This window comes from Equus caballus, chromosome 10 (genome assembly GCF_041296265.1).
Source record: "Equus caballus isolate H_3958 breed thoroughbred chromosome 10, TB-T2T, whole genome shotgun sequence".
NCBI classification, from domain to species: domain Eukaryota; kingdom Metazoa; phylum Chordata; class Mammalia; order Perissodactyla; family Equidae; genus Equus; species Equus caballus.
Window position 1 is genome coordinate 67,787,328 of NC_091693.1, and position 27,956 is coordinate 67,815,283.

Below are 27,956 nucleotides of genomic sequence, written 5' to 3' on the forward strand. Positions count from 1 at the left end.
TAAACCTCCAGCTTGTTTTCTGGGCACCAATAAGAAGAGTCTTTCTTTCCTTTGTTGTACCATTTTCTTGCTTATTTTGCTTAACATAATACCCTCAAAGTCCATCCACATTGTTGCAAATGGGACAATTTTGTCTTTTTTATGGCTGAGTAGTATTCCATTGTATATCTATACCACATCTTCCTTATCTATTCATCAGTCAATGGGCACTTGGGGTGCTTCCATGTCTTGGCTATTGTGAATCATGCTGCAATGAACATAGTGGTGCACAGATCTCTTTGTATTGTTGATTTCAAGTTCTTTAGATAAATACCCAGCAGTGGGATAGCTGGGTTGCATGGTATTTCTATTTTCAATTTTTTGACAAATCTCCATACTAAAACACATAGATTTTCATTTCTCAAGCCTTTGCACCTGCTGGTCCCTCAGCCTGGATTGTCCTTTTTATTCTCCCATTAGCCCGATAAAAGCTGACAATTTATGCACTTTTTCAATTTATAAAGCACTTTTAGATACATGATCTAATCTTCAAATAAAAAATATACAGTAAGTATAAATGTTTTTATCCTCATTTAATAAATAAGGACACAGGTTGACAAAGCATACCAGCCTGTGCCAGATCACAATTATTACATTTCAAAAGCTAGAACTCAAATCTGCAACTTCAGATCGAGTGCACTTTCTACTTTTTTTAAGCTAAGAAGTCCTATTCATTTAATGGGGCAACTGGGTAAAAATGTAGAAAGATGTTTACTAAAATGTTGTGTAATATCAATATTACACAATAAATACTATGCAGTTACTAAAAATTATGATGTAGATCTATATTTATTATAGAAAACATGGAAAAACACCCGTGATACTGTAAACAGTGAGAAAAGCAAGTTAAAGACAGATGTACAAGTTTGAACACATTTTGTAAAAAAAAGTGTGCATGTAGAATGCTGAAAAGATACATACAAAATGTTTGTCATAATACTCTAAAATTTTGTACTTTACTACTAATAGATTAAATGCACATTGAATGCTTAATACGTGCAGAATACTGGGCTAAATCTACTTTATATGTATTATCTCATTTAATCCTCACAATAACCAACACCTAAGGCCTTGCTGCTAATAATGCAGTGGAACCGTTCATTCAAGTACTGGACCCCAAAGCTCATGCTCCTGGGAGCTCGATCATCCTGTCTCGGGTACAAAGATCATTTATTTTATGATCAGGAGAATCCATGAGGTTACTTTAAGGAAATTCTGTTCAAAAGTTCACTTCTCCAGGTCTCTTAGTATTCCCATAACAATTTACATCCCTTATAGTGATGTGGATCAAGGCTGCCCCAGGGAGAGAAGCCCAAGGGGTCCTGGCCTACATGCCCATCTATATGACCTGATTCATATCTAAAGTCACACGACCACACAATAACCAGACCCCACCTGCACCCACACTATTTTAACAACTTTTTACCTTATCTTTTCTTTGGTAAAAAAAATAAGTCAGTACCTATTCCTTATACATTTAGCCCTATCCTCAACACATCGCAGCTCTTCACTGCCCACGGGTGCTGTCACCACACCAGCCCCTCTCACTGCCCATGGGTCCTGTCCCCATGCTATTCTCTGAATAAAAGAGAACTACGACCAGACCTTGAGAGTCCAAGAAACATTTCTTTCAACTCCTCGGCTCACAGAGCCGACATCGACAGCACCTGGGGCACACTGGTTAATGTATAATTGGTTGGGTCCCTTTATCTACCTCTCCTGGACCCTACGCTCCGGCAGGACTGAAACGCAAGCCCACTTCCTACCGCCCGGCCTCGCGCGCAGCGGGCGTGTTGAATTGCCCGGTACCCTGAACTTGGCTCCGGGACCGCGAACTGAGGATGCGTGCTCACGCGAAATTAGGGATTTCCCTGCGAACAGGCAGGCGCGGGCCACCCGCAATCCTCTGCGCTTCCGCCGCACCGGGCGGCTTCCTAACTCGCCAAGCTTCTCCTCTCCTTTGCGCGGGAGAGCGAGGCCTCCCGCGGTCGCAGCACCGCCCCAGCGGCCGCCAGGGCCCCTCCTCTCCGCAGAGGAACGACGCCTGACCCGGACCCCCTGCGCGCGGCACGGTGGCTGGCTGCCCTCACTCAAGATGGCGGCGCCGGGGGGGCGTGGCCGGTGACGCGGAGGCCCGAGCAGGGCGGGAACATGGCGGCGGCTGAGGAGCCGAGTCGCGGGGACCGGGAAGACGGGGAAGAGGAGGAAGAGGAGGAAGAGGAGGCCGTGAGTGCCGTCCGGAAAGCCGCGCGGCGGCAGCGGCGGTGGTGGCGTGCGGGCTGTGTGTGGGGAAAGGGTCGGGGGCGCGGCGGGCGCCAAGTGCCACACGGTGGTTGGCGCGGGGAAGTAGAGGCACTTCCCGTAGGGCACGTCGCCTGCGGGCTGTCGGTGACAGCAGGCCGTCCCAAGGCGGGATCGTCGCCGTGGGGCTCTGCGGCTCCTTTTGTTAAATCGCTTCTCCCGCGCGCGCCCTAGCCGGCTGGCGTGCTAACCCCTCTTTCTTCCGCCAGGAGCAGTTGGTTTTGGTGGAATTGTCAGGAATTATTGATTCAGACTTTCTCTCAAAATGTGAAAATAAATGCAAGATTTTGGTGAGTCTTCTAGAGTTGGAGGGTGGTTGTAGATTTTCTTAAACGTGAAACAGTGAATGGTGAAATAGCTGTCCCCGAAGATTGATAATATTCGCTCCACGTAAACTCGAAGGCGGCTCCAAGAAGTACAGGGACTGTGGTAGCAGATCGGAGAAAAGGGCAAACTCTGCTCGAGTGTCTGAACGTGTGGCTGGAGAGAAAGGTGAAGATTGGGAGGAGGTCGCAGTTTGAAATGGAACAAGACATACATTTTTAAATGCACTGTTTTAGAAAGTGAGGCAGGAGAGAGAAACACAAGGCGAGGAGAGGACGATCAGATATGCACCCGGGTTAAACTGTGGAGCAGGGAAAGAAGAGAGCCGCTAAGACAAGACTTAGAGACCTCACGCTCTGCTGTTGCCTTGAGCCGTGCTATCATAAGTTACCATCTGTTTTATCACTTTACGTGAAAATCTTTGAGCTGTTGTTGACAAAACTTCCTCTGTCGTTGCCATAAACTTGAAGAGGATGTTGATTGAAATAGACCTTGCTACTTGGGTAGGAGTTAAGTAGTCTTCAGGTTGTGGCTACGGTGATGACAGCAGTTTTAGCTTCTCTTGTACTTGCTAGGACAAGAAGCCCTGGAGATTCCCTCGTTTTGGAAATTAGTCTCCTTGGTAGCTAGGTTACCCTTGGAAGCCTCTCTCTTTCTTTCTTAATTGAGATGTAATTGGCATAAGACATTGTATTAATTTCAGATGTGGGCCATAATGATTTGATGTTGGTATATACTGTGAAATGATCATAAGTCTAGTTAATATCTATCACCGCACATAGTTACAATTTTTTTTTCTTATAATGAGAGCTTTTAAGATTTACTCTCTCGGCAACTTTCAAATATATAATACTGTATTATTAACTATAGTCACCATGCTGTACGTTATATCCCCAGGACTTATTTAGTTATTTTGTAATTGGAAGTTTGTATCTTTTGGCTGCTCTTACCCATTTCACCACCCCACCCCCCACAAGACTTTTTTTTTTTTTTTTTTTTTTGCTGAGGAAGACTTGCCCTGAGCTAAGATCTGTGCCAGTCTTCCTCTATTTTGTACGTAGGTCACCAGCACAGCATGGCCCCCAACCAGTGGTGTAGGTCTGTGCCTGGGAGCTGAACCTGAGCATCCAAAGCAGGGCGTGCCAGACTTAATAACTAGTCCACGGGGCCGGCCCCATACCAAGACTTGTTTTAAGGATGATTTTTTATGATCCTGTATCCTGTTCTAGGGAATTGACACTGAGAGGCCCATTCTGCAAGTGGACAGCTATGTCTTTGCTGGCGAGTATGAAGGTAGGAGGATGTCAGATAGATGACACTCTATTTTTTTTTAATATGCTTTTTAGAGAAAGTAGCTCTGTTATTTCTCAACAAGTTTCCTTCAAATTTTTCTACAGACACTCTTGGGACTTGTGTTATATTTGAAGAAAATGTTGAACATGGTAAGTGATTGCTATGCTAACTCAAGTCTTTTTACTATGAAATATTTCTAACATACTTATGTACAGTGAATATTAAAATTAACATCTCATGTACCCATTGTCTAGCTGTGTCAAATCCTACCATTTTGCCAGATAATTAAAAAACATCCCAGATACATTTGAAGCCCCTGGTATACCCCTCTCTAAACTTACTCCCTTCCTCTGTGTTCACAGGTAATCACTCTCTGAATTTGGTGCTTTTCTTTCCTATACCTGACTTTATATTACATATGTATCCACAATAAATAGCATTTTTTGGTATATTTTCAAATTTGATATAAACTATAGCATACAGTACATATCATTCTACATCTTTTTTCAATCAGAGGTATGTTTTGAGATTTATACGTGTTGATAGATATAACTCTTATTTTCCCTGTTGCTTAGTATTCCATTTGTGACTATACTGCAGTTTATTCTCCAGTTAATGGACGTGTTGGTTGCTTCCACTTTTACTAGTAGTTATTAATTACAACTAAAATTTATTGCGTGCCTTCTGTATGTCAGGCACTGTTCTAAATGCTACATGTCTAAACTCATTTAATTACCACAAGCCTATGAGGTAGATACCATTGTTATCTTTATTTTATATTTGAAGAAACTGAAGCACAGAGAGGTAAATGACATTCCCAAGGTCATACTCAAGTAAGCGGCAGAGCCAGGATTTGAACCCGGGGGGTCTGCTCCAGAGCCCACGTTCTTAATTATGCTTATAACTCACTACTAAATGCCGCCATGAATATTTTATATGTCTCCTGTGCCTATATGTAAAAATATCTTTAAGGTATACTCTTAGAAATGAAATTGCATGATTGATGGGTGTGTGTATCTTCAACTTTGCCATTAGGTTCAGCCATATGAAATTACCAATTTTGGCTGAAGCTCGACAGTTTCATATGGTTCAACTTAACAGATGCCATTATGTTGCTTTCTCAAGTGGAGTTTCAGTTTACACTCACAGTAGCAGTGTATAGAAGTTCTCAGTGGGGTTCGCATCCTTAGCTCAGACCCTCATCCTCCCTCCTGCCTGTGTCCACAGCTTTCTATAAAGCTGTAACCCTCAGCAGCAGGTTAGCAGCAGTGTCTGTCTCAGCCTTCTTTCATGATTAGAAATATCCGCACTCCAGTCTCTGGCTTCAGGATTTTGGTCCTTCTTCTTCTTCTTCTTCTTTTTTTTTTTTTGCTGAGGAAGACTGGCCCTGAGCTAATCCATGCCCATCCTCCTCTACTTTATGTGGGACCCCTGTCACAGTGTGGCTTGCCAAGTGGTGTGTAGGTCCATACCAAGGATCTGAACTGGCGAACCCCAGGCCATTGAAGCGGAATGTACGAACTTTAACTGCTGTGCCACCTGGCCAGTCCCTGATCCTTCATTTTGAGTGGTAGAATTTTAGACCTCATTACCCTGTAAGGCCAAATTCTTGGCCCCAGTTTCCTATTTAAGGGCTGCAGCCTAAGTGGCCCATAGTTTAATCTCACTCAGAGCTTTGGGTTTTCTATCCCCTGGAGATATGTGTTGTTTTTGAGTCTGGTTGTGCCCTCAGTTGTTACGTGTTTTTGTTTTTTTTCTTTTTTCTGCTTTTTCTCCTCAAATCCCCCCAGTACATAGTTGCATGTTTTAGTTGTGGGTCCTTCTAGTTGTGGCATGTGGGATGCCGCCTCAGCATGGCCTGCTGAGTGATGCCATGTCTGCACCCGGGAATTGAACTGGCGAAACCCTGGGCCGCCGAAGCGAGGGCATGAACTTAACCACTCCGGCATGGGGCCGGCTCCTGTTACGTGTTATATCTGTCATTTATCTGTGCTTGGGGCGGAAGGGATGAGTAAATCTTGAACTTACTACCTTATCTTGACAGGAAGTAGTTTAGTCTTTTGAGGCTTAACATGATGATTTTATTTAATGGCATCCAGCAGTATAATAATTGAGTTGATTTTGTTCTAGTGGATGCAGAAGGAAATAATAAGACAGTGCTGAAGTATAAATGCCATACAATGAAGAAGCTCAACATGACAAGAACTCTTCTGACAGAAAAGAAGGAAGGAGAAGAAAACATAGGTTGGTTCACTTAGGTCTTTGAAAACAGATGATTTAATATTGGCTCTGGTAATGACATATTGCTGCCAGGACGTTCCTTGTACTTTGAAGTAATGACTGTATGTAATATGTTAAATATATTAAAATTGAGGTGCTCCATGAAAAGTACCAAACATAAATTTAAAATTCAGTGGAATTCTAATATAGCAGACATATGTAAGAAATCTCTATCTGCTTTGCATGGGAAACAATTGTGAGGAATTTCCCAAGAAACTTAATATGATTTCCAACCCCTAGGGAATTCAGCGTGTGTGTGTCTGTCTCTTCCTCTCTTTTATAATGAAAACTTCCCTGTAAGTGGAGGAGATATGATAGCAGTTCTGGATTCCCAGGGTGTAACCTCAGAGATCTCCTGACACTTTTGGCAGCTGCTGCAGCCTTCTCCAGGAGCTCACAGCTGGAAGAAGCTGGCTTTAGACGTGAGGGAGGGACTCAGACTCTAGTACACAGTTGTTAGTCCTGAGTCCAGTTCTTAATTAGTGTCCATTTAGCCTTCTCCAGTTGCTTGTCATCCCAGACTAGAGACTTTAGACCAGGGCTGCTTGTGTCCACAGCAGTCACATGTTTATGGAGATAAACAGAGAATCACTCGAGAGTTTTAAAAGCTCTTTGCTCAAAGACATATTTGAAACTCTAGTAAACATGACCTTAGTGATGAATATATTCATGACTCAGTAGGTTTATTTTATTTTAAGGAATAAAATTTGAAGGTACATTAATCATACAGAAATTAATAACACCAACTACACATTACTCCATAACAAATCTCTGTTCTTATGTATATCCCAAAACTATCCCCTTTTTTAGGCACTCTCTGAAAATAGCAGGAAGAATAGATAATACTTGAAGTTCTAGAATGAACTTGAAGGGCAGATGCATATCAGATGAGCTTAGCTATTGTTTAGATACTCTTGTTAAAGGAAATTATAGAATTTCCTCTCTTGTAGTCTTTAATAGTCTGATAGATCTTTGGAACAATTTGGATGTTTTGCTTAATCAAATAAATTAGTAAGCAACTGTTCAAGGCTGTATTAGTTATCTATTGCTGCATAAAAAATTACCCCTAAACTTAACGGCTTAAAACAATAGCAAAAAACGCCATCTTACACAGTTTCTGTGAATCAGGAATTTGGGAGCAGCTTAGCTAGGTGGTTCTGGCTCGAGGTGGCTCCCGAGGCTGCAGTCATCTGAAGGCGTGAGTAAACCTGGAGGGTCCGATGGTAAGATGGCTCACTCACATGGCCGGCAAGTTTGTGCTGGCCGTTAGCAGGAGGCCTCAGTTCCTTGCCTCCACTTAGTACTGTTTGAGTGCCCTCCTCACAAGGCAGCTGGCTCCTCCCAGATCAGGTGATCCATGAGAACATCTTATGAACTAGCCTTAGAAGTCACATTCTGTGATTTCTGCAGTTTCCTATACAGTGTGGGAGGGGGTGACACGGGCATGAAGGTGAGGATCATTGGGGACCTTAGAGGCTGGCTGCCAAACATGGCAGTATGCTGGAGGCAGGCAAAGCAGACAGGAGATGTGGTCCTTACTTTCTGGGAACTTCACTCTAAAGGAAGTCACACTGAAATAGCCGTGGATGAATGTGAGTCCACGCCTATTTCATTCAGCTTATTTTAAGTATCTGTTATGGGCCAAGTATTATGCTAAATAACAGAATAAAGGATGGCTTCAAGGTTTTGAATCTGGGTGACTAGGAGAATGATGCCATTGCAGGAAAAAAATAAGAAGTCAATAGTTGAAGCTGAACTGGAGAGAAAAGGACTAATCAGTTTTTGATAGAGGTAGACTTTATAGGAACAACACATGAGAAGACGTGGGATCAGCAGTGAGGAAGTTTCCACAAACAGCTGCAGAAGAGCTCATTTATAGTGGGGAGTAGGAGCAGATGGATGTGTGAGCAGGTGGCAGGATATGTTGGGGTATCTTAGAGATAGCTAGTGGAATTTTGAAAATGAGAGTAAACAGCTTGGGCTTGCTACAGAAATTAATGAGAATCAATTGCAAATATTTGGCTGAAAGGGTAATAAGAATAAATGAAAAAATGACTAGCATTATTGGAGCAATTCTTGATTATAGGGCTTCATTGAGGGGTTAGGGCTTTGACTATGAGTATGGAGAGAAACGAAACTTTTCCAAGTGTTTTTTTTTTGAGAGGTGTCTTATTTCACAATTGGATATTCCAACTCAAAACGACATGTAAGTGTTGACTTAGAAGATGATAGGTCAGTATCATCCATTGTGTTATGAAAACTGAGAGGTAAGGAGAAAATTGTAGGGAAGTGACAGTTTTCGTCACTCTGAGGCGTGAGGTGGCAGTGAGAGCTCAAATTATCGTTCAGAATGAGTTGGGAATTGAACTCTGGGAAGAGCCCTTGCAGTGCTAACTGAAGTTGATTGCTTTTAGTGATTTTGACAATACATCCCCTGTTAGCATTCCAAGGTCTCCATGTAAGATGGAAATGACTTAATTATTTATCAGTAGTTACAGGCACCATGTTCCTTGGTTTATGGTGGGCTTTTACTTTGACATTTATTCATAGGATGAATATTTAAATTAAAGAAAAATATACTTAAGTAACTAAGACTCCTTTTTCCTGTGTCTTTCTTGGTTTGTCCTCCCCTCTTTCCTCTCCCTCCCCATTAGGTGGTGTGGAATGGCTGCAAATCAAGGATAATGATTTCTCCTATAGACCCAACATGATTTGTAGCTTTCTACATGAAAATGAAGATGAAGATGTTGTAGTTCCAGCCTCAGATAAACCTTTGGAGTTGGAAGAGCAAGAAATTCAAATGAAGGATAATTCAAACCTGAGTCATGAACAGGGGAAGCCACTGCACCTGGAAATAGAGGATTCTGGTCCTCTTATTGATATCCCTTCTTTTGAGACAGAAGGTTCTGTTTTTATGGAAACTCAAGATGCTACTTTAGAAAGCTCTCCTAGATGAAATGTTTCTCGTAATAACTAGTCGTGAACTTTTTAGAGTTTTTATATAAAATATTTGGCTGTGTAGCTTTCAGTTCACTATTATTTTATTTTTGTTGGCTATACACATATTTCCAATTATAGCTACAACTTAATATAACAGAATCATTAAGGACCAGGTATGAACTGAATTTTTTAAAATATGGTTTAAATGACTATAGCAACCCTTCTCTGCTGAGTCCTTTAAACTGGAGATTTTACTAAGGTAAGTGTATAAGTTTTCTATTGCAGCCATCATAAACTACCACAAACTTAGTGACTTAAAACAGCAGGAATGTATTTTCTTATAGTTTTGTGTCAGCAGCTGGACATGGGTCTCAGCTGGGCTGAAATCAGGGTGCTGGTAGGGCTTTATTCTTTTCTGAAGAGGGGCGTGGGGAGACATTTCCTTGTTCATTCAGTTGTGGGCAGAATTCAACTCTTGGAGTTGAAGGATTAAGGTCCCATTTCCTTGCTGTCAGCTAAGGGCCGTTCCGGCTTTTAGAGGCTGCCTGCATTCCTTGGCTCATGGTCCCCTTCTCTTCAAAGCCAGCAGTGGCAGGTCAAGTCCCTCTCACGCTAAAATCTATGCTGCTTCCACCATCCTGTCTCTAACCAACCCTTCCTGCCTTTGCCTTTAAAGGTCCATTTGATTACATTGGGCCCACCTGGATGACCTTCCTGTTTTAAGGTCTGTAACTTTAATTTCATTTGCAAAGTCTGTTTTGCCATGTAACTTAATGTAAACAGGCATAAAACTGAGGATTAGGGCCTGAAAATTTTGGGGGGCCATTTTCCGGTCTACCACAGTAAGTATTATATCTAGGAACAGAAAAAGAATTCAGAAGTGCTTAAGGATAAAGTTCAAGTTCCTGATAGTCCAGCTGTAATTCCACTCCTTTCCCCCTTGAGAAAGATACTGGAATTCAGATGTAACAGTCATTCTATTATGGTGATGAGCAGATCTGGTCTAATTTGTGTTTTTTAAGTAAATTATTCACAAACTTTAATACTTTGTTATAGGTTGAACTATATGAAATTGCCAATATTCAATTGTTTCTAACTACAAAAAACAGCAACTTCGTATGGTTTTACCTGGTGTTAATACGTTAAAACAAACCTGACATTAATTATATCTCATAAGGGTTGGAGATATAACTGTTTTTTGTGACAGATCAGAGAACTAATGTTCTAGGGTGAGGAATTTTTTTCTTCAATAAGTTTTGTAACTTTTCAAAAAAAAACTTATGCTGATTAAAAACATTTCCAAATCATAAGTGCATATGTCTTCCCAATTTTTATACGGCTTTTTTAGCCTCAGCTTTTGTTAATAAAAAGCTTACTTTTCCCACCATATGTCTGTGTAGGAGAGACTGCTAATTATCTGACCCAATATCTGTTCTTCCTTTTTTTCTTTGTAACAGAATCCCAGAATTTATTCAGGTTATTAATGTGCCCAGCTTTCCTTGCGTGTATACATGGCCATTTGACTAAATTCTGGGCAGTGACATGGAATTAGAAGTGTCGAGAGTGGGATGATTCTGGCAAGTTTTCTTAAACTTTAAGGTGTAAGAGGAAATGGGCCAGCTCATCTTCTCTTTCTTCCTGCTGGAACATGGCTGTGGCGGCTAGAGTTCCACCAGGCTTCCTAGACTGTAAAGTAACCTTGGAAATAGAAGCCCTGGGTGGCAGAGCAACAAGATAGAAGATCGGATTCTGACACTATGCTGCTGCCCTAGACTGCTGTGAACAGAGGGTTAGTAAAACCCTTCTTTTTCTTCCTAGTAGAATGAGCTCGACTTTACCTTTCAGCAGCGTTTTCTCTGGAAGCCTGCTGGACAAGGTACTAATAGAGCATCAGCTGTAATGCCAGGCGATATTGTTTGTCATTTAAAATTACCCTTATTGGTAAGCTGTACCTGGACCAGGACGACTGTGACAAGTGCTATAAATGTCCATTGGAAAGCGTGTGCTTTGGACTTCCTTAAGTGCTGTGTTTCTTTTTGCAAAGATCCCTGGAAGCGACACTCATGGGCTCTGAAGAGATATTGGTTCTTAGGGAGCATGAAGGTTGTAAGCCAATGTGGCTTCTGCACCCACCCAGATGATCTTGTTCCGTTAGAGTGGAGCTCACACTCGGGAGTCTGGAGCAAAGACTCCTGCTGAAACAAGTCATGCTGCTGTGCTTTTTCCTATGAAGTCAAGTGAGCCGCTGCAGGTTGGGTCCCCCAGGCTTATTGGGTCCTGTGAGCGAATGTCATTCCAAAACTCTGACTACTACTGCTGTTCAGGCAGAGAAGGCATTGCAACTACCTACCTCTGGCCTTTTACGTGAGAGAAATAACTTCTCTCTTGTTTAAGTCACTCTGTAATGGCCACAGTTAACCCTAATGGATACAATGTGCATTTTAGAAAACTTGAAAAATGTAGAAAAGTATAAAGAAGTTGAGTGGAAGATTCTTGAGATTTGTAAACTTGTAAAAGAAACTGATCTAGACTATTAGGTAAGTTACACCTTAAATTGAAGAAGAAAATGAAATCATAAATTCTGAAGAGAATATGATGTGTTTTAGCTTCTTACCTGTTAATAGGATAGATGTTTGGAATTTAGTGAAATAAAATCTTATTTTTCAACCGTGAAATATTTTGTAAGACTAGAACTTCATATATGAATTTCTCCTCTGTTGATTTGCCTTGTAACTTACTAGGATTACTCATCTTGGAACCAGTCTCTCTGTGGCTGTCACACTAAAGACTACTTCTGACACCAAATGCAGTGGGTGGCTTTTACTTGCAAATGATGGTGTTCTATTCAAAAGGGATCATATTGTTAGAATGTATCATGGAGAATTCTTCCTTAAGGCCATTATAGAAATGTTTGAAAACCCACCCGTTTTTCTTTTGTTTTTCTTTTTTGAGGGAAGTACTGGTATTTTGTCTCTGGGTTTAATGTAACTGTACTTACATAACATTAATGAGAATGTCAAGGTAGCAAGAGGTTCTAGTTTTCTCAGATCCAAAATAAAATTTCTTTCACTATCGTGTCTTAACAAGCTCTTATTTCCTACTTATATTCCACGCTCCCAATTTGTGATTGTGTTAGTTTCCTACTGCTGCTGTAACAAATTACCAAGAACTTAGTGGGTTAAACAATATAAATTTATTATCTTATAGTTCTGGAGGTCAAATTTCAAGATTAAGTCTTGGGGGATAAAATCAAAAGGTAGGGCTGCATTTCTTCTGGAGGCTCCAGAGGAGAATCCACTTCCTTGTCTTTTCCAACTTCTAGAGGTTACCTGCACTCTTTGGCTTGAGGCCTCTTCCCCCATATTCAAAGCCAGCAATTAATATCTTCACTCAATCATCAGTCTCTTTCTTCTGACCTCTGCTTCTGTCATCATATCTCCTCTGATTGTTACACTCCTGCCTCCCTCTTAGAAGATCCTTTGTGGGTCAGCCCAGTGGCTCAGTGGTTAAGTGCACATGTTCCGCTTCGGTGGCCGGGGTTCACTGGTTCGGATCCTGGGTGCAGACATGGCACCACTTGGAAAGCCACGCTGTGGTAGGTGTCCCACATATAAAGTAGAGGAAGATGGGCACAGATGTTAGCTCAGGGCCAGTCTTCCTCAACAAAAAGAGGAGGATTGGCAGCAGGTGTTAGCTCAGGGCTAATCTTCCTGAAAAAAAAAATTATAAAAAAATAAATAAAAAAGATCCTTTGTAATTAGATTGGGGCCACCCAGGAAATCCAGGATAATCTTCCTATCTAAAGATCCTTAATCACATCTGCAAAATTCCCTTCACGTATAAGGTAATATTTACAGATTCAGGGCATTAGGACATGGCATTTTAGGGAGCCATTATTCTGCCTGCCACACTTTGGTGCATAAATTTTTCTGGGAGACAAATGAGGTGAGCCCTGTTATTGCCCCAGCATACCACCTGGAGAGAGTTTCCATGGCCCAGTGTAGGGAGGGGGAATCCAGATGGAGCCCAGTAGTCTCTGAGTTGAGGACATGGAACTGGGAATCCAGGGAGACCAAGGGGGCTGGAGTTTGCAGAGCAGAGTATTAGAAAGAGGAGAGTGTACAGAGAAGGATCCAGAGATCTGCAGAGAGTCTCCCTGGAGTCTTCAGCAGAATACCAATCAAGTGTGTCAGAAGACCCCTGGAGGCAGGGAAAAGAGCCGTCTGAACAGTCCCCGGAGCTTTTAACAGTTCCCAGCCAGAGTATAAAATCTCCTAATTCGTGGGGCATGGATAGAGTGCTTAGAAGGGTCCTGTCTCAGTACTGGAGCAAAAGTAGCCTAAATAGGGCTCTCGCCCCACCTAAGAAAGCTTAAAAACAAGACCTGAGAGGATCAAACTGTTAGCTGCATCCCAGAATGACACTCAAGAATATTTTTAATGAATCCATCACCCAGCAAGGTAAAATTGACAATGTCTGGCATTCAATAAAATATTACCAGAGACTTCTCGTTTCTGGTCTGGCATGTAAGAAGCTGGAAGTCATCACTCTATCCTAACAAATAAAAAGGTAAACTGAAAAGCAACTCTCCTAAGACCCATCAGAGAAGTGAGGTCCCAGGGCAAACCACAGGGACAAGAATTGGAGAAAGTGAATACAGACAATCACAACTTACCAGAGCAGAAACCCACAAGCACAAACCTGCAAGAAACAGTGCTGAGATAGGAAAACCTGAACTGTAATTGATGGATTGCTAGAGGCTCAATGTGGACAACCGAGAATTTAAAACCCCATGGGGTCTGGGTCATTGGGGGCCTCCACACTTGCTTTTTGCCTCCAAGAGGTAGACCAGGTTGTCACAGTGAATATTGGAGAAAAATTCCTTTGTGCTTCTAGCATGGGGAGGGACAAAGGAACCATTTTCAAATATGCCAGAGCATGTTCTTAACAATGTCTGCCTTTAGGAGAAAGTATTTAATCAGAGCCAGCTGACCCTGGGGAGGGGAAATACCCAACTCCATCCCATTCTAGCCATCCTGTTCCAGTAAAGAGAAGGGAGAAAATACTGAGAAGCACATGTGAATTCCACAGTCCAGAGGATCAAGTCCACTGAGAGACCGAGTCCTCCCCAAAGGTCTGGAGAACACTCCCCTGTCCCACACCTCACCACCACGTTACTAGAGGCCTGTTTACGGTAGTTCCTTTTACCCAGTACATCATGTCCAGCTATCAAAACAATTACAAGACATACTAAAAGGTAGAAAGCACAGTTTGAAGAGACAGAGAAAGCATCAGAACCAGACTCAGATATGGCAGAGATATTGGAATATCAGACTGGGAATTTAAAACTATGATTAAGATGCTAAGGGCTCTACTGGACAAAGTGCATAGCGTGCAAGAGCAGATGGGCAATGTAAGCAGAGATTCTAAAAAGAACCAAAAGGAAATGCTGGAGATCAAAAACACTGTAACAGAAATTAATAATGCCTTTGATAGGCTTATTAGTTTACTGGACACAGCTGAGGAAAGAATCTGTGAAATTGAGCATGTCTCAATAGAAACCAACAAAACTGAAAAGCAAAGAGAAAAAAGACCGAAGAAAAAAAAGAACAGAATATCAAGAATGTGGCACAGCTACAAAAGATGTGACAGACGTGTATGGGAATTCCAGAAGAAAAGACAAGAGTAGAAGACATAATTGAAACAATAATGACTGAGAACTTCCCCCAAATTAATGTCAGATAACAAACCACAGATCCAGGAAGCTGAGGGAACACAAGAGGATAAATGCCAAAAACCCTACACCTAGGCAAATCTTTTTTCTTCTGCTGAGGAAGATTTGCCCTGAGCTAACATCAGTGCCAGTCTTCCTCTATTTTGTATGTGGGTCACCGCCATGGCGTGGCTGCTGCCAAGTGGTATAGGTCCACTCCCGGGAACTGAACCCAGGCCACTGAAGTGGAGTGCACCAAATTTAACGACTTGGCTGTGGGGCCAGCCCCTAGGCGTATCATTTTTAAACTACAGGAAATCAAAGATAAAGTAAAAATATTGAAAGAATATAGAGGGGGGAAAAAAACCTTACCTATAGAGGAGCAAAAATAGGAATTATATCTGACTTCTCATCAGTAATCATGCAGGCAAGAAGAGAGTTGAAATGAAATAAAGCGTTGAGAAAAATAAATCACCCTAGAATTCTGTACTCTGCAAAATTATCCTTTAAAAGTGAAAGAGAAATACATTTTCAGACAAACAAAAATTGAGGGAATTTGTTGCCAGTAGATCTGTCTTACGAGAAATATTAAAAGAAGTTCTTAGAAGGAAAGTGATATGAGTCAGAAACTCAGATCTACATAAAGAAGGAAGAGCATCAGAGAATAAGTGAAGGTAAAATAAAAATTTTTATTTTTCTTATTCTTAATTGATCTAGCAGACAATAATTTGTTCAAATAAATAGCAACAATATATGTGGATTGTTATAGAATAAATGTCTGTGTCTCCCCCAAATTAATATATTGAAATCCTAACCTGCAGTGTGATGGTATTAGAAGGTGGGGCCTTTGGGAGGTGATTAGGTCGTGAGGGTGGAGCCCTTATGAATGGGATTACTGCTCTTATAAAGGAGACCCCATAGAGCTCCCTTGACCCTTGTTCCTTGTGAGGACACAGCAAAAACATGGCTATCTGTGAACCCAGAAGTGGGCCCTCACCAGACACCAAATCTTCTGGTCCCTTGATTTTAAACTTCCCAGGTTCTAGAACTGTGAGAAATACATTTCTGTTATTTACAAGCCACCCAGTCAATGGACTAAGACATGTATGCTTATGTACAAGTGAAATGACTGACAGTAATGATACATGGGACAGGAAAGATGAATTAGGATTATTTTGTTATTATAAGGTACTTCAACACCCCATGAAGTGGTATGTTGTTATTTGAAAGTAGACTTGGGGGGCCAGCCCTGCAGCCTAGTAGTTAAGTTTGGCATGCTCCACTTTGGTGGCCTGGGTTCAGTTCCTGGGTGTGGACCTACACCATTTGTTGGCTGCCATGCTGTGGTGGTGACCCACATACAACATAGAGGAAGTTTGGCACAGATGTTGGCTCAGGGTGAATCTTCCTCAGCAAAAAAAGAAAGAAAGGAAGAAAGGAAGGATGGAAGGGATGGAGGGACGGAGGAAGGAAGGAAAGAAAGACCATTTTTAAAAAAACAAAAAGTAGACTTGGATTAGTTGTAAATGTATATTGCAAACTCTAGGGCAACCACTAAAAAATGTTAAAAAAAGAAGTATAGCCAAATATGCTAGGAAAGGAGTGGAAATGGAATCATATAAAATGTTCAATTAAAACCACAAAAGGCAGAAAAAGAATGGAAGACAAAACTATGAATGAAGAACAAGGGCAACAAATAGAAAACAATAATATATATGGTAGATATTAATCCAACTATATCAAAAATCACTTTGAATGTCAATGGTCTAAATGTACCAATCAAAACACAGAGATTGTCAGAGTGGATGAAGAAACAAGACTGAACTCCATGTTGTTTACAAGAAAGCTGTTTTATGTATAAAGACACATATAGATTAAAACTGAATGGAGAAAGATATACATGCTAACACTAATCAAAAGAAAGTAGTAGTAGGGGCCAGCCGGGTGGCATAGTGGTTAAGTTCGCATGCTCTGCTTCAGCAGCCTGTGGTTTGCAGGTTCAGATCTCAGGCACAGACCTACACACTGCTCATCAAGCTACGCTGTGGCGGCATCCCACATACCACAACTAGAAGGACCCATGACTAAAAATACACAACTATGTACCGGGGGGCTTTGGGAGAAAAAGGAAAATAAAGTATTTAAAAAAAAAGTTTAAAAAAACAAAGAAATGGACAGATCCTGCAGGCAAAAAATCAATAAGGACATAGTCGATCAATAACACCATCAGTCAACTGGATATAATGGAAATCTGTAGATTGCTTTATACAAGAAGAGCAGCATTTACCTTCTTTTTAAGCTCACATGGAACACTCACCAATGCGGACCATAATTGGGGCCATAGAACACACCTTAACAAATGTAAAAGGATATAAACCATATAATGTCTGCTCTCAGGCCACAACAGAATTAAACTAGAAATCAATAACAGAAAGAGAGCTAGAAAATTCCAAAATACTCAGAGATTAAACAACACACTTCTAAATAACATGAGTCAAAGAAGAAATCTCAAGAGAAATATAAAAATATTTTGAACTAAATTAAAATGAAAACACAACTTATCAAAGTTTATGGGATGCAGAGAAAGCAGTTCTTTTTTTTTAATTTTTTTTTTTTTTTGAGGAAGATTAGCCCTGAGCTAACATCTGCTGTCAATATTCCTCTTTTTGCTGAGGAAGAATGGCCCTGAGCTAACATCCGTGCCCATCTTCCTCTATATGTGGGACACCTACCACAGCATGGCTTGCCAAGTGGTGCCATGTCTGCACCTGGGATCCAAACCGGTGAACCCTGGGCCACTGAAGCAGAACATGCGCACTTAACTGCTGTGCCACCAGGCTGGCCCCAAGAGAAAGCAGTTCTTATAGGGAAATTTATAACACTAAATGCATATATTTGAAAAGAAGAAAGATCTAAAATCAACCATCCAAGCTTCCACATTAAGAAGCCAGAAAAAGAAGAGCTAATTAAATCCAAAGTAAGCAGAAGAAAGAAATAATAAAAATTAGAGCAGAAAGGAGTGAAATTGAAAACAGGAAATAGAGAAAATCAACAAAACCAAAAGTTGGTTCTTTGAAAAGATAATAAAATCAATAAACCTCAAGCCAGACTAAGAAAAAAGAGAGGACACAGATTTCTAATATCAGAAATGAAAGAGAGGACATCATTAGAGATCCCATGGGCATTAAAAGGATAATCAAGGAATACTATGAACAACTCTGTCTACAAATTTGATGACCTAGATGAAATGGACTGATTCATTGAAAGATACAATCTGCCAAAGCTCACAAAAGAAGAAATAGACAATCTGAATCGGCTTATACCAATTAAAGAAATTGAAGCAATAAATTATAAGCACCAGACCTAGATGGGTTCACTGGTGAATTCTACCAAACATTTAGAGAAGAAATTATAAGAATTCTCTACAATCTCTTTCAGAAGCTAGAAGCAGAGGGAATACTTCTTAACTCGTTCTAGGAAACTAGCACTATGTTAATACCAAAAACACATAAAGACATTACAAGAAAAGAAAACTACAGACCAACATCTCTCATTAACATACATGCAAAAATCCTCATCAAAATATTAGCAAATTGAATCCAACAATGTATAAAAAGAATTATACACTGTGACCATGTGGGATTTAGCCCAAGTATGCAATGCTAGTTCAACATTCGAAAATTTATTAATGTAATTCATCACATCAATAGGCTAAAGAAGAAAAATCACATGATCATATCAATAGAAGTAGGAAAAGCATTTGACAAAAATCCAACACCTATTCCTGGTAAAAACTCTTTGCAACCTAGAATAGAGGGGAACTTCCTGATCTTGATAAAGACTATCTACAAAAAAAACCTACCACTAACATTATACTTTTATTTTTTTAAGATTTTATTTTCCCTTTTCTCCCAAAGTCCCCAGGTACATAGTTTTATATTTCTAGTTGTGGGTTCTTCTAGTTGTGGCATGTGGGATGCTGCCTCAGCATGGCTTGATGAGTGGTGCCATGTCCGTGCCAAGGATTTGAACCTGTGAAACCCTGGGCCGCTGAAGCAGAGCATGCGAACTTAACCACTCAGCCATGGGGCTGGCCCCCTAGTAACATCATACTTAATGATTAGAAACTTGAAACTTTCCCACTAAGATCAAGAACAAGGCAAGGATATCCTCTCTCACCACTGCTTTTCAACATTGTACTGGAAGTCCTACCTAATGCAATAAGACAAGAAAAGGAAATAAAAAGTATACAGATTGGAAAGGAAGAAATAAAACTGTCTTTGTTCTCAGATGACATGATTGTCTACATAGAAAATTTGAAAGCATTGACAAAAAAACTCCTAGAACTAAAAGTGATTATAGCAGAGATGCAGGATGCAAAGTTAGTACACAAAAGTCAATTGCCTTCCTGTATATCAGCAATGAACAAACGGAATTTGAAATCTAAAACACAATACCATTTACATTAGCATCCCAAAATGAAATACTTAGGTGTAAATGTAACAAAAAATGTATAAGATCTATATGAGAAAAACTACAAATCTCTGATGAAATAAATAAAAGAAGAACTAACTAAATGGAGAGATAATTCATATGGATAGGAAGGCTCAATATTGTGCAGATGACAGTTCTTCCCACCTTCCCAACACTGATCTATAGATTCAATGCAATCTCAATCAAAATCCCAGCAAGTTATTTTGTAGACATTGACAAACTGATTCTAAAGTTCATATGGAGAGGCAAAAGACCGACAATAGCCAACACAATATTGAAGAAAAACAAAGTAAGGAGACTGACACTGTCTAAGTTCAACACTTACTATAAAACTACAGTAATAGAGACAGTATGGAGTTGGCAGAATAGACAAATAGGTCAATGGAACAGAATAGAGAGCCCAGAAATAGACCTATATAAATATAGCAATTGATCTTAGACTAAGGAGCAAAGGCAACACAATGAAGCAAATATAGTCTTTTCAATAAATGGTGCTGGGACAAGTGGATATCCATATGCAAAATATTGAAGTCGGACTCCTTTCTCACATTATACACAAAAACTAATTCAAAATGGACCAAAGGCCTAAATATAAGAGCTAAAATTATAACTCTTTGAAGAAAATAATAGGTGTAAATCTTTATCATCTTGGGTTAGGGAATGGCCTCTAAGATATGACACCAAAAGTACAAGCAACAACAACAACAAAATGGATAAATTGGACTTCATCAAAATTGAAAACTCTTTTTGCTTCAAAGGACACTATCAGAAAGTGAAAAGACACCTGCCCAATGGGAGAAAATATTTGCAAATTATAGTTCAGATAAGAGACTTGTATCTAGAATATATAAGGAACTATTACAACCCAACAATTAAATGAGAACAGAATTTAAAAAGGGGCAAAAGAGGGACCAGCCTGGTGGCGTAGTGATTGGGTTCACATGTTCCACTTCAGTGGCCCAGGGTTCACTGGTTGGGATCCCAGATGCGGACCTGCACACTGCTCATCAAGCCATGCTGTGGTGGCAACCACATAGAAGAACTAGAAGGACCTAGAACTAGGACATACAACTACGTAGTGGGGCTTTGGGGAGAAAAAAGAAATGGGGAAAAGATTTGCATAGACATTTTCCCAAAGGAGGTATACAAATAGCCATCAGCCTGTGAAAAACTGCTCCACATCAGGGAAATGTAAATGAAAATGTAAATGAAAGCTACAATGAGATACCACTTCACACCTGCTGGGATGGCTTAATTAAAAAAAAGATGAATAAGAGCAAATTTTGGTGAAGATGGGAGAAATTGGGAACCTGTGGTTTGTAGACTAATGCTCCCCCTAAAAGATGTCCATGGCCTAAACTCAGGAATCTGTGAATGAATTACCTTACGTGGCCAAAGTGAATTTGCTGTTTGATTAAGTTAAGGATCTTGAGGTGGGGTGATTATCATGGATTATCCAGGTGAGCCTCATGTAACCACAAAGGTCTAATAAGAACAAGTCAGCATTGTCACAGTCAGAGAAAAAGATGTGACAGTGGAAACAGGTTCAACTAATGCCCTTTGAAGATGGAGAAATACCAAGAAATGCAGACAGCATCTAGAAGTTGGAAAAGGCAAAGAAACAGATTCTCCCCTGGAGGAACGAAGCCCTACTGACATCTTAATTTTTGACCTGTAAAACCAATTCCAGACTTATGACTTCCAGAACTGTAACATAATAAATTTGTGTTATTTTAAGCCAGTAAATTTGTGGTAATTTCTTACAGCAGCAATAGAAAAACCAATACCAAGCACTCTTATATTGCTAATGGAAATGCAAAATGCTGCAGGTGACAAATAGTTTGGCAGTTCCTCAAAATGTTAAACATAGAGTTACCATATGATCCAAAAATTCTACTCCTAGAGAATTGAAAAGTCTGCGCAAAAACTTCTACATATTCAAAGCAGCATAATTCATAATAGTCAAAAAGTGGAAACAATCCAAATATCCATCAATTTTTGAATGGATAAATAGGGTATATCCATAGAATGGAATATTATCCAGCCCTCAAAAAAGAAATGAAGTACTAATACATACTACAACATGAACCTTAAACACGAACACGTGTACACCTAGTAAGTCAAAGAAGCCAGACAAGGAAGGCCACATATCGTATGAATCCATTTATATATGTTCATAATAGGCAAATCCATGGATACAGATTGGTGGTTGCCAGGGGTTGGCAGGAGGGGAAAATAGGGAGTGACTGCTACTGGGTTGGGAGGGGGCTGTTTCCTTTTGGAGTGATGAAAATACTCTGGAATTAGATAGTAGTGATGACTGCACATCTTGTGAATATACTAAAGACCACTGAACTGTTCACTTTACAGAGGTAAAATTTTATGGTATGTGAAGTATATGGCAAACAAGAAATTGGGAAAAAAGTCACGGTCAGCAGCGCTTTTCTGCACACCTTTTACATGCCAGGCACTGTGGTAGGTTATAAACTTTGCCTCACCGATCTCACAGTTCAGTCAATAGTGCACATTTCACACGGATATTTTCAGTGACTACTTGAGTACCCATCGTGCTATCAACCTTTCTAGCATCCCGGGAGACTCCCAGAAGAATAATACCTGGTCCCTGAAAACCTGACTCCGGGTACACACACAGGTGTGTAAGTCAAGCTGCTAGAGGTGAAGTTACCCAGAGCGTTACCTGCGGGTAAAGACCCAAAGCAAAAACGCGTAACCAAGGAAACCAGGCGCGACTCCACCCAAAATGGCCGCTCACGCCTCGCAGTGCCCGCGGCGCAGCGGCCCCAGGAAGTGGCGTCACGTGCAGCTTCCGGTTCCGCCTGTTCCGGGGCACGGGCCTATCTCGCGTCCCCGCGCGGTGCACGTGTGTTCCTCTGGCTCGGGTTGCGGTAGCGATGGACGCCTTGGATCGAGTTGTGTAAGTTGGCTGGCTGGCGGCCCCGGGGAAGGCTGGGGAGAGGGGCTCCTGTGGCGGGAAGGCGTGGTGCAGCCCCTGCCGCCCGCTCCTCCTGGCTGCCGCTCCTTCCTCGCAACCTCTGCCTGTTGGGCCCGGTCGACCCGCTAGCCTGCGTCTCCCTCGGTTCGTGCCGCCTGCCGGGAGACGGAGAGCGGGCAGGCCCGGGGTGGGGGCCGCGGCGTGGAGGTGCCGCGTTTTTCCTGGCGGGTTAGAAGCGTCCTGATTACTGAAGCAGTGTGAGCGAGGTGGCGGAGTGAGGCTTACGAGCACAGGCCTCGGAGTCTGACGGACCTAGGTGACAGTCCGGGCGGTCCACTTAGAGCTTTGTGACTTGGGGCTATTTCATCACCATAAGTCTCAGTTTACTCTGTAAAATAGTGTTCCTAGTAGCCGTACTTCGTAGAACTGTGAGGATCGTTTTCGAGAATGTATGTAAAAGCCTTTGCCACAGCACGTAGAAATGCTCATTTGCTTTTTTTCCTCTCAACCTTGTCCACGTCTCCGAGTTATCCTGGAGCGATGGCTGTTTTCAATTCGTTCCATAAATATTTTTGATCTCCTAAATATTATTGCGGTTATTTGCTGTGGTTTTCGTGCGATTTACCTGGGTTAACATGCGATCAAGAAGAGCAAATTCTTTCAGTCATTAATGCCTAGATTTTTGCACACTTGCTGTCTATTTCTCTAGATGTGAGGACGGCAAATATCCGTAAGACTGGTTTATGGTCTAATTGGGGCACAAACAGCTAGTAAAACATAGAAGGTGTTACATTTGTTGCTGGTTAGCGAGAAGTAACAAACCACATGGAATATAGAGCACATATCACTTAATTGCCGTATAGACCCTAAAGACCTCTTGATTCCATTTAATAAATAATGTGTCTTTACCAACCAGTAAGGGATTAGAAGCTTTATATGTGCTTGACATTTTATCTGGAGAGGAATTTTTTAAGTATGCACGGTAAACTAAAGTGTATGTATATTCTGTTTTTCTTCTCGAAGAGTCCATAGGACTGGAAGAAGTAGGGAAGGTCATAGTTATTTAAAAGAAGAATTCTTTCAGTAGATGGCAGAGGACTGTTGGAAAAGCGACATAATCACTGTAGAGGAAGTAGAAGTGAAGCCCTTTCTGAGGAGAAACATATAAAAAACATTCTACTCCTGCTGTCACATCATCAAATCAGAGTAATGTATTTGTTTTCATATTGTGCAGGATGACTGGTCTAGATGAGTTTTTAGTCTAGCTCATTTTGAAGATTTGCCTCCTTACAAGTTATGTGACCCTGGGCAAATGACTTCTCTGGCCTCAGGTGCCTCGTCTGTAAAGTGAACGTGATTGCGCCTGTCACATAGGGTCTTGGTGAGGATTAAGGCTTAATAGAGTGACTCTATAAAAGTGTCAGTCATTTTATCCTCCTTTTTTTGGAGTCATATTTGACTTCTCAGCAGTGATGTTGTAGTGGGACAGTGTATACTTCCTGGCAGGCATTATGGTCTTAAAGCTGGAGGAAAGATAAGCAAGAATTTGCCTCCCTATGCTTAGTAACTGCCCCCGAGTTCATGAGCTGTCGGTGTGCAATTCTGTGTGTTAGGATACAGCGTACAGTTTGATTGCTTTAAGATTAAAGAAAAAATAATGGAGTAAAAACAGCAAGAGTATTCAAGTCTTTTTTTTTTTAACTAAAAAAAAGATTTAGGAAAAAGCAGTAATGAAAGAGTGCTTGGACTATGAAAATGAAAGTGTTATTGAAAAACCAAAAGCTAATAAAATTAACGTTTAATTTAACAGTAATAACTGAATGTCCTTTACTAATTATCTCCTTAAAAAGTGAGATTTTGTTTAATGGTGGAATCCTAACTGATGAATGTTATGTAATGCCTCTGTTGATTTTTAAGATTTTGCACATTAGTCAAGTCATGGTTTTGTAATAGGAGGAAAATGTTTTAAGTTGTTATGAATTGTTATTTTCTGAACAGAAAGCCCAAAACGAAAAGGGCCAAGAGATTCCTTGAGAAGAGAGAACCGAAACTCAGTGAAAATATTAAAAATGCCATGCTGATTAAAGGGGGCAATGCAAATTTAACAGTGACACAAGTGCTTAGAGATGTGGTACGTATATATACTTATTTTTAAAATAGTATTGAAATCATTTTAGGAAATTTTCTGCATGCTAGTGTGGGCTGCTGGAGAAATGCATAGGTGAGTTTGCCTTGCCTTAAGAACTGCTAGCCTTAGAGAAAAGCTGAAGTCGGAGGTTATTTGCCTTGCCAAGGCACTGACTGTTGTTTTCCTTAAAGCAACTAGTTCCTTTAGAAAATTTTAACTGGTTTCAATTACTAGAATTTGGTTTACTCACCTTTAAGGCATCGATCTAATTTGTGAAGTGAAATAACTGCATGTTACTGTATATATTTATTCCCTCACCAACACCACTTAGCTGTGCTAGGTGATGGGCATTAACAGATACGGCAGCTTCTCCCTTCGGCGAGCTTAATGAGGGAGATAGACAAGTAAAAAATTTATAGCCCTGTGAAGTAAGTGCTGTGCTGGAAGCGTGTACAGAGTGGGATGGGAGGCAGAGTTAGAGTCCCATAGGGGTACCCGCACACAGGATGGGCTTCCCAGAGGTGATGCTTAAGCTTCATTTTGTAGGAGGAGTTGGAGCAAGAAAGGAGAGAGGAAAAGGAAGAAAGGGGCTTCCAAGGATGAGGAAAAAGCTCGTGCAAAAGGGAGTGTGGGGGAGCATGATGCGTTTGGGGAACTGCAAATAATTGGGCATGGCTGAAGGAGGGTGGGCTAGATGAAGCTAGAAGAACAGGCAGGGATCAGATAGTAACGTGGAGCTTGGACTCTATTCTGAAGGCTCTAAGGAACCGTTGAAAGATTTGAAGTGAGAGGTATGATCCTTCCATTTAATTGGCTTGACTAGAGAGGACTGAGAGCAAATGTAGGAAACTAATTAAGCCATTGCTGTCAGCCAGGCACAGAGCAGCTGGAGTCTGGCAGCAGTGAACATGAGAGATGACCAGGGAGAACAGATGTTGAGGGTAGAAGAGTTTGTGCAGGAATAAGAAGTGTGACTGACCAGGTTTCTGTCTTGGATGCCCATGAGCTATAATGCCAATTAAGGGAAAATATCCGGTGAAGCAGGTTTGGAGGGAAAAGTGACATGTTCAGTTTAGGATGCGTAATTTAGGTGATGAAGATAAAAGCTCTGTTTTTTTTTCCTTCCTCTGTAGCCTGGTGTGTAGCCCAGTGTCTGGCACATAGTAGGTGCTCAGTAAATGTTTGATCAGTGACCGAAAGGCATAGTCTGTGGGGTTATCTAGTAGATAGTTGAATATTTAGGTCTCCAGTATAGCAGATAAATTCGTTGAGTTAAATGAACTAAGTAATTGAGTAGATTTTTAAATTTGACTAAACTCCCTATGCTTGTTAAATACGATGGTCAGTTCAGATATCTGAATGTCTAAATTGGCTCATCCTTTTTTAATATATTTGTCTGAATGTCATTGTATTGATGGGATACGGCCCGTCTTCTAAGAGCAGTACAGTATTACAGGTTATTACAGTAGGTAACGCTCATATTGATGACTCTGAGTTGTCAACAAAGGTGGTAATTCATTACACTGAGGCAGGGAAACGTTTGGTCAAGAATCGTCAAAAGTTTTAGGACTTAAGATAGATTTTCCCTGTGAATTTCCCTTGTTCACCAGCTCTGATAGTTGATGACTGATCATTTCACCCTATTTTTTGTTGTTTCCCTCACTTTCCCCTTTCTCTAATGCGAGATAATGCCTTAGATCTTTGTTATTTCCTATGGTAGAGCATGGGACCATATGGGTAATAAGTGATTATTAGTGGATGGGTGGAAGGTAGTAGGAAAAAAATGAAAGAAGGCTTGAATCACAGGAATTTTTTTGAAGGGCTTTGTCTCTGGCTAGTATTCTGATTGTCATCATTGTGACTGTTTCTCAGTTCTTTTATCTCCAGACAATGAGTTTTCGATTCTCTCAGCCTTTCCTTATAGGATTTATCTTTTGTGTTTTCTTCTGCTCTTCTTTCTACTCTCAAATTGTTTGCCTGGAAAGAAGGGAATAGGTAGAGTTTAAAGAAATGAAGGGAATCTTTTAAGTTGGATGGACTGTTGAAAGGACATAGAAACCTTTAAGTAAGAAAATCTAGTCTAGGTTAGAGTATCAGGCATGTGTTGCAAGTTGTAAGTGATCAAAAGGGAGCCAAGCAGAAGACATCAGAATAGGATTCAGGGACCAGGGTAGTCTTGTATAGTGACTATTATAATGCTTTATTTTGTCTCTGCGTTTTAGAATATGTTTTTTTTTTAAATCTGTAAATTATGTTTTACAGTATGCACTGAAAAAACCATATGGCGTTCTGTATAAAAAGTAAGTCATGATTTCTTTTACTTGAAATTGTATTGTTCCATTATAAAAGTAGCAACCAACCACTTTATGGAAGATTTAGAAAAGAGTTTTTTTAAAAAAACACTGCAGTTCCTTATATACTTTTTTTTTTAAAGATTGGCACCTGAGCTAATGTCTGTTGCCAATCTTTTTTTCCCCTTCTCCGCAAAGCCTCCCCAGTAGATAGTTGTAGGTCCTTCTGGTTGTGCTCTGTGGGACGCCTCCTCAGCATGGCTTGATGAGTGGTGCCATGTCCATGCCCAAGATCCAAAGCGGCAAAACCCTGGGCCGCCAAAGGGGATTGCGCAAACTTAACCACTCGGCCACAGGGCCGGCCCCCCTTACGTACATTTTTAACTTATTTCTTTCCAGTCTGTTTTTTCATTTGTGTCGAATATTCTTACATAGTTGTAATCATATATATTATTTTGAAATAATTGATAGACTTAGAGAAAATTTGCAAAAACTGTAGAGTTCCCATATACCCTTCACCTAACTTCTCCTAATGTTACATCTTGCATAGCCATGTTACAGTTATCAAAAGTAGAAATTAACACTGGTACAATAATGTTAACTAAATTACAGGCTTGGGTTTTGGTTTGTACCAGTTTTTCACTAATATCATCCTTTTCTTCCAGTATCCCACAAGTTTAATGAGTCTTTACCTACTTTTGGTTTATTTTTTTAAATTAAAATCATATTTTGTTTAACTTAAATTTTTCATTTGTTCCCAATAGGTCATATTAGCTTATTTGTGAATTGCTGTTACCTGTTAATCATAAATCCTGCAATAATTTTTCCTGATTTGTTTCCCTTATAATTTTTTTTTTAAAGCTTTTTAGTAAGGAAGATTGACCCTGAGCGAACATCTGTTGCCAATCTCCCTCCTTTTTCTTTTTTCCTCCCCAAAGCCCCAGTACATAGTTGTATATCCTTGCTGTAAGTCATTCTAGTTCTTCTGTGCAGGATGCTGCCACAGCATGGCTTGATGAGCAGTCTGTACGCCCACACCCAGGATCTGAACTGGCGAAACCCAGGCCACTGAGCCAGAGTGGGTGAACCTAACCACTCAGTCACAGGGCTGGCCCCTAATCATTTTTTTTTAAATACTTTCTTTTTACTGATTATAAAAGTAATACATGTTTATCTTAGATAATTGAGATAATGCTTAAA

At 40.6% G+C, this 27,956-nt stretch overlaps 2 protein-coding genes and 1 long non-coding RNA gene across 8 annotated transcripts in view; 2 read left to right on the forward strand and 1 right to left on the reverse strand.

Annotated features, from left to right (window-relative positions):
* Window positions 1–1,890: 1,890 nt before the first annotated feature.
* GTF3C6 (general transcription factor IIIC subunit 6) lies at window positions 1,891–12,249 on the forward strand. Of its 4 annotated transcripts, XR_002810950.2 has the most exons (8): window positions 1,968–2,265; window positions 2,550–2,630; window positions 3,894–3,957; window positions 4,062–4,106; window positions 6,088–6,201; window positions 8,892–9,436; window positions 9,854–9,901; window positions 10,635–12,249. XR_002810950.2 is itself a non-coding variant. In XM_070225410.1 (6 exons), exons 1-6 carry the CDS (start codon window positions 2,191–2,193, stop codon window positions 9,191–9,193), a joined length of 681 nt encoding a protein of 226 aa, XP_070081511.1. In that variant the 5' UTR covers window positions 1,901–2,190; the 3' UTR covers window positions 9,194–12,249. The 4 variants fall into 4 exon arrangements, 1 of the variants encoding a protein (XP_070081511.1); XR_002810948.2 differs by having other exon boundaries at window positions 1,891–2,265; window positions 8,892–9,901; XR_002810949.2 differs by having other exon boundaries at window positions 9,854–12,249.
* A 98-nt stretch (window positions 12,250–12,347) lies between these two features.
* On the reverse strand, window positions 12,348–22,228 carry LOC138916003 (uncharacterized). Its single transcript, XR_011422613.1, has 2 exons — window positions 22,083–22,228; window positions 12,348–12,887 (listed from the first exon to the last, which is right to left on the reverse strand). It is a non-coding gene; the product is annotated as an uncharacterized lncRNA (long non-coding RNA).
* Window positions 22,213–27,956, forward strand: part of RPF2 (ribosome production factor 2 homolog) — a 33,134-nt gene continuing 27,390 nt past the window's right edge. Inside the window, exons 1-3 of one of the 3 annotated variants that reach the window (XM_070222771.1) lie at window positions 22,213–22,319; window positions 24,336–24,468; window positions 26,728–26,765. In XM_070222771.1, coding sequence (XP_070078872.1) covers window positions 22,297–22,319; window positions 24,336–24,468; window positions 26,728–26,765 — 194 coding nt within the window. In that variant the 5' untranslated portion in view covers window positions 22,213–22,296. 3 annotated transcript variants of the gene reach the window in all.

Coding starts and splice junctions, on each gene's coding strand:
- GTF3C6 (XM_070225410.1), top strand. CDS start 2,191: ATGGCGGCGGCTGAGGAGCCGAGTCGCGGGGACCGGGAAGACGGGGAA. Junction 2,631..3,893: donor AAAATAAATGCAAGATTTTG/GTGAGTCTTCTA, acceptor ATCCTGTTCTAG/GGAATTGACACTGAGAGGCC. Junction 3,958..4,061: donor CTTTGCTGGCGAGTATGAAG/GTAGGAGGATGT, acceptor ATTTTTCTACAG/ACACTCTTGGGACTTGTGTT.